At 37.5% G+C, this 6,893-nt stretch overlaps 1 protein-coding gene across 1 annotated transcript in view; it reads left to right on the top strand.

Annotated features, from left to right (window-relative positions):
• The window catches only part of PRELID3B (PRELI domain containing 3B), a 9,966-nt gene extending 3,079 nt beyond the window's left edge, over positions 1 to 6,887 (top strand). Inside the window, 4 exon segments of the mRNA XM_014520165.2 lie at positions 735 to 824; positions 1,492 to 1,562; positions 2,393 to 2,495; positions 3,757 to 6,887. Of these exon segments, the coding sequence (XP_014375651.2) occupies positions 735 to 824; positions 1,492 to 1,562; positions 2,393 to 2,495; positions 3,757 to 3,876 (384 nt within the window). The 3' untranslated portion in view covers positions 3,877 to 6,887.
• Positions 6,888 to 6,893: the final 6 nt, after the last annotated feature.

The following is a 6,893-nucleotide window of genomic DNA, read 5'->3' as shown; positions in this document are numbered from 1 at the left end:
TTGCCGCGCCCGCCTCGGGCTCCGGGGTCTGTTCCCCGCCCGCAACCCACTGGTTGCGCTCAGGGGCCCCACAACTCTGGGGTCCCTATGAGGCCTTCTCCAACCCCTACAGCCTCACCCAAGCCTCCGGTGTAATATGCAAGCCTGAACATAAACTAGAGCCTCCTGGCTAAACCATAGTGCCCCATCCTCTCAGGGCTATCGTGAGCTGTACTTGCAAGTCAGGCCTCTTGCCACATCTCAGCTGAGAGAGCTCCTGCCTCTCCGGCTGCTGGCAGGGAACTGCCAGCCTGGTCTTAGCCCTTGGCTTTATAAGGGCCAGGCCCCGCCTCCTACAGGCAGTTGGCTCCCCTTAGCTGCCCCGGCAACCCGCAGCTGGGCTCGTTACCCTGGCGACACTCAGCTGGGTTCATTATGACCTGCCAGGGCTCTCTCTCCCTGGCAGTTTCTACTCCCTAGGAGCAGAGCTCCGAGGTGCTCTGCGACATTGATGTTTAACTTGAATATTTAAAGGACCATAGCTATTTTTTTAAATAGAAAAGTGAATATCAACTTTGTCCTTAACCATTAGAATTGGGATCTAACCTTTATCTTACTTTCCATTCATACAGTAACCATTACTTTGACTGCAGTATGGTTCAAATGAAAAGAGAAAAAATCTTTAGTTAAGTGGTTTCCAGATGGTTAGTGCAGTACCAGGGAATTCACAATCCGTGTTTTTTTCTGTCTTCTAGCTCATTGGTGCATGTAGAACAAAGACATACGTTCAGGAACATTCTGTTGTTGACCCTGTGAAAAAAACAATGGAACTTCAGTCCAGTAATGTAAGTATTTTTCATCAGTAATTGATAGTCAGTAGCAGAATAATGTGTTTTGAATTGAATAAACAATTTGAAAAAGAAAATTTTCAAGGAAAAAAACAAAACATAACAATAGTAAAATTATAGTTCCTTTTTATTTCTGCGTACCATTATTAGAAGATACTTGATACTGTCAAACTTGCCCAACAGCTCTCCTAACAGCACAGTTGGTCCAGTAAAAGAAAAATATTGTGAAAAATCCTTGCCCCTCTACCATTATAGAGGGAATTATACATTTTCAGAGAATAAGCAGTTAAGAAACACCTGCCTTACTGCTTAGCAAAGTACAGAGCATCTGACTTTTAAACACATTGTTTTGTACACACTATTCTACACTGCTTTGCGTTGTATAATAGTTGCCTCAGTACAATACCTGGTCTGTACATTGTCATTGTAAAAATTATCTTGTGAGCTTGACATCTTTGCTGGTCGACTCCCAAAATGAAGGACCCAAGAAAAAACGGTTCAACAAATTTTAAACTTTAGGTTTTGGTCTGTAGCTTTAGAATAATCAGTATCTTGATACCCCTGGAGGCACGGTATCAAGTACAAAGTGTTAGTCTTGAGTGGTTCTAATTTTATGAGATGGTTTTTGTAAGTCTAAGAGATCATTTAACTTTTTTTTCCATAGATTTCATTTACAAATCTGGTTTCAGTAGATGAGCGGCTTATTTATAAACCACATCCTCATGCGCCTGATAAGTAAGTGCCTTTGTCTTCCTATCTGTCTACCTAGTTGATTGCTTTTCAGTTGTTGGCTTTATCAACATCGTGTCTGTTTTGGTAGTAGGGAGCTGGGAAGAGGTTGGTCATGGGCTGTGACTTTTTTTTCCTAGAAAAGTATAACAAATTTACATTTCCCGAATAACACTGGGGATGTTCAGAGGCAATGAGAGATTGTCATGTGGCAAGACATGCAGCACAGTCCATTTCAAAGCAGCTGTTCTAATGGTGCATGTAAGAGCAAAAACCAAGGCTATAAAAGTCCCTGTTCCCTCCCCGCCACTGTCTGTCTCTCACTTCTGCTCTGTCCAGTCCATTAACCCTACACCTCCTCCTGCCTCTTTGGCTAAGTAGCATACTTATTTCAGATCATGCATTGGCTGCTGCTCTTGAAAGAGCTGTGTTTCATTTTGCAGGTAGTTACCATGCTGAGGCTTTTCTTCACTAGTCTTTCAAGGGAATGTGTCTTGGTAGTGTCATGAAGAGAACTGCGTTTTTTGAATGCCTTTCATCTACACGTTCCTATAGATCACTCTCATTCCTTTTATGCTCTGGGGATGGAAGAGGTTTAATAGCTAAGAGAGATGTGTGGTGATGGGGTTTCCAAAATGCTGGAATAAGGAGTCTGTAACTGCTCCCTCAAGAGATAGCTACTTAGACTATATTGCCAGGGAGCCAGATATGCAGGTTTGCATAGTAAGATCAATGGAGATGGTGTGTTTGGAGGAAAACTTCACTTTGATAAGAAAACTATTTTATTGTCATATAATGCAAAAAATAAGTAAAGCTGTTTGGTTTTTTTGCCTCAGAACCATTTTGACTCAAGAAGCAATAATATCTGTGAAAGGGGTCAGTCTCAGCAGTTACCTAGAAGGATTAATGGAAAACACAATCTCTTCCAATGCCAATAAAGTAAGTATTATACATACTTTAATCCAAAAGTCCTTTGCACATGCTGGCTTCCTGAGTTATGTAATAGAAGTTAACCTTTTTGTAATTCTTCATATTAACTTTACTTTTGAGAGATTTCATAGACATTAGGGCTGGAGATGCCAGGGCTTTCCAGAAAGTAACAGTATGAATCATTTCTTAAAACACAAATCCTGTCACAGAACTCCATGTTCAGTCTCCCATCCCTGATTTTTGCATCTTCACTTAATAACAGTAGTAACAAAGCTCAATTATTCTAATTTTATACAAAGGTGACAAAATAAACAAGTCTTAGTGTAATTAGTGTGGGCACATCTACACATGCAATTAATGCCACTGACTAAACTCCAGTGCAGATTGAGCCAGAGTAAACTAATCCGGATGTCACTGCCTACACGTGCATTTATAATTTATTATATATAAAGCACGGTAATTTTATTCCACCTTTGGATAGTACTTGTGTCTGACGGGACTATCTGACCGCAGTAAATTAGTCTACACCAGCCTAATTGCCATGTACATGTAGATGGTGAACAGAAAATTATTCTACTGCACTGTAAAGCGCACGTGTAGATATGCCCAGTGTCTGCTTGGTAAAATCCCGTATTGTTTTTCTCTTATTGAATGGGACATTGAGGTTTATTACTGTCAATGTGAACCTTGCTGTCGGAACTGTCCACGGGACTGACATCTCCAGATTACTTTGCAGGCTAAATCTATCCTTCTCCACTGTATAAGATATCATCCAGAACCTTCACCTAAGAAATAACTAACAAGACAAACAGGAAGCAGTTTTTAATAGGTGCTGTTTCTGCTTTAATTGGCACTTTATAAGTCTAAAGTGATTTTTGAACTGAGCTATCAGGAAAGTAGACTTGAAAAAAGCATCCTTGCACATCGTGATTTTAGTACCATCAAATTCAGGAGAATATTCATCAAATTAAAATCTGAACGTATTACCTTCTCATTCTGGTCTTTCACTTTGGTGGTTGAAGTGATGTATGTTGTGAGATCTCAGATGACATTGTCAGTTCTGTGAACTAAACTTTTCACTTTTTGTTTAAAGTTTGATTTTGTTTCATTGCACATGGCTTTAATCTCACCTGCATGTTAGATACTGTGATGGAATACAAAAATATAGGGACGTACTCATTTGCTATGAGTCTTCCAGAAAATATGCTGCCATGTTAACACACTTATGAAAATCTCATTCTCATTTAATGTGTTTGTTTTTTAATTGCAGGGTCGTGAGGCACTAGAATGGGTAATCAATAAATTGAATGCTGAAATTGAGGAGTTCACAGCTTCAGCAAGACAAAGCATGAGGACTTCTATGGCAGCAGCAGCATTTGCAGAGAAATGACAGCAAATATACATTTATAAATTACTAGTTAGGTCTGTGTGTCTGAAATAAGGAACCAAAAGCTCCTCTTCAAACTGAAACATATTTATTGTTATGTTTTGTTATTTAAGGGCATATCTATGTATTGGCTAGGTTTTAAGGTAAAACTTTGGAGAGAAGTAGCAAGTTCTTGTGAATGAGGGTAACGTGTAGGGATTTAACTAATATGTTGGTTCAACTAGACTGAACATTCATTTCATATGAAATAATATCTTAAGAATTCAAAGGTAGTTCCTGTATTTACAGGAATGCTTATCAGTTTAAAATGACTCCTAATATAAAATAGTCTCTGTAGATAAGGTTACAGACATTGGAAGAGATTGATGTGATAGTGATTCCTACTTGAGTAGAATTTAGTGTTATTTTATTCTTGGACTCTACCTCTTTGGGGACCAAACCCAAGATTAAGAAAAAATGCCTTGTTCAAGCAAGCTCCATTGTATTTGTTTTGGGCAGCTGTGTGATATAACTTGCTATAAATAGAAGATTTATTACTTGAAGCCTGAAATGCAAATGAATGCAAAGCTTGTTTTTTGGATAAACTTGCTACAAGTTCTGGTCGGACAGCTGATTTGAAATGGTACTTTAAAAGTAAACTATATCCATCAAACGATTTCTTAATATTTACAAGAAGTGTCATCTCACATATTTTGAATAGTGCTCATCTCTGAGGCCAAAATTTTGCCTTTAAATACTACATTAGTAGGAGTTGCCTGCCATAACTGAGGAAGAATTTAGACCAAAATACTTTTATCTTTTTAGTTCAGCCTTGCAGTAACAGAACCTCTCTATTTAGAGGAGAACTATAATCTTAGAAGAATTTTTAAATGTAATTTTATAGACAGTTAAACTTTGTAGAAAAGTTTTAATTTATTTTGAAATTTTGCAACATAACTCAAATTTAAATTCTTAGATTAACTTGGTCGAGGTGTATTCTCATTTGTAGGTAACAATAAACAGGGTTAGCAAAAGTAAGTTTACATTAATCATGCTTCAGAATTTTTCAGTTAAACATGGAGTCAAACTATTTGAATGCCATTTCAACTAAACATAGCATCTAGCATTAAATTTTAGTTTAATGCTCTGGATTCTCTTATCTTTTTTATTATTGAAATAAATACTTACAAACAGGGCATTTTAAATGAAGGATTTAGGGATCAAAATCAGTAGGTAGTTTAGTTTCTTGGCACTAAGTTCCCATACATAATCACTAAAGGTCAGATTTTGCTAACTACTCAAATAGCAAATTTCTCTGTAGGTAAGCTCATTGACTTCTATGGTGGGGACGTGTAGTAAAAAAACATGAAAAGGGGTAGGGGAAATGTAGTACTATAGAAACAGATGTAGGATTTAGTTGGCAATCTTGCCAACTGGTGCCAAACGGTCCATCTGGAGTTTCAGACCTAATCATACAGGTGTCATTTTTGTTTAGTCTTTCAGAAGAGCTGATATTGCCTGTCAGGCAGTATTTCTGTTACATGCTAATAAAGTATTGTCTGTTCAGTGGTACAGAGCTAGAGTCTATTCGCTGAATATTACTTGGTATAGATGAGAAGACAACATTCTACACCTGCATGTAGGAATAAAGACTAGTGAATGTGCATAAAGCAACACTTAGAAGAGTTTATTCACTGTAAATTTAATATTTTTCTACTTAAATAATAAAGATTCAGTTCAAAACCTAATACATTTGTAAAAAAATCATTAAGTTTTGTGACTTTTTACACCTGGAGATTGTTCCTACAATTAATTTAACTAAAGGTCAAAATGTTCATACTTAAACTTGTGTAATAATTTATGTGAGTTCTTCTGATAAAGATGCAATACTGTTCCTAAACTTGTCTGTTGAAAGCATAAACCAAGCTTAATTTTTATATTTCAAATTCAAACAACTAATTTCGCTGTATTAAGAGCCCTCTAATTCAAACTGGCAATTTGGTCTCATTTTTTTCAGTGCAAGTTTTATCATTTTTATCAATATTCAGAAACCATTTAAAAGATTGAGTCTCTTGTTTCTTAATTGTGTGTGTGTGTTCCTGAGAAATGAAGCAGTTTTGTGTGACTATTTTAAACAAAACAATGGCGAAATCTGCTAGTTTCTAAAATCGCATGATCCATTGGATACTTTTTAACTGTACTTTAGAATGAGGCAGATTATTTTCATTGTGCTGGAGGAATTAAGGAAAACATTACCCATTGCAGGGGATGGGTGTCAGCACTAGTTCAGCTGTACAGATTTAAATGCAACATTAACTCAGGGTACCATTGCTTCAGAAAACATGCTTGAAACCAGCTTTAACCATGATTTCCTCCAACAGTGCACTTGCTGTTTTCAGCACTTGCGGTTAAAATGTGTACAGCCCAGCCCAGCCCAATCCCAACAACAAGTTCACTACAACTTTCTAAAAGTCACCATTGATAGGTACTCTGCTCCAAGGAAAGCTCAGCCTGTAGTGGAAGTTCAAAATCAAGTGTACGATAGAAGTAAGCAAGTGCCTGCAAAGAGAGTTCATGGAAGAACTGGGTTATTTTAGAGCCCTCTGAGTCTGGTGGGAAGGGGAAGAAGGTAGGCTACTCCTGCATTTGGGAACAGTTTCTTTTTCAGGGCACTTGACACCTCTTTAAATTTTGCCATAAAATGTAATGCTTCTAACTCTAAAGCTGTGATGCAATATAATACAATACCTCACCCTTCGGTGGATAGAATATAAAACTACATGTTGCTACAGACTGATAAATTTATAAGGCCACTTTAAAAACACCTAGAAACTCATCAAAATTATTTCAGGAAGGAATTTCTGTTAACTTTCTGGTTACCACCCACAACAGAATATAAATATTGGTATCACAGGTATGTTCCCTGCAGCCCATGTGCCTAATCTTGCTACCACTGAAGTAAATCGAAGAGACCTGAGCTCAAGAAAATTCCTCGAATTTGCTGGACTTCAGGCAAAGACACTTATTTATGGTGTTGGTCC

Source organism: Alligator sinensis, unplaced genomic scaffold (genome assembly GCF_000455745.1).
Source record: "Alligator sinensis unplaced genomic scaffold, ASM45574v1 scaffold970_1, whole genome shotgun sequence".
NCBI classification, from domain to species: domain Eukaryota; kingdom Metazoa; phylum Chordata; order Crocodylia; family Alligatoridae; genus Alligator; species Alligator sinensis.
The sequence above is the reverse complement of the archived record's forward strand: the minus strand, read 5'-3'. Positions and strand labels throughout refer to the sequence as shown.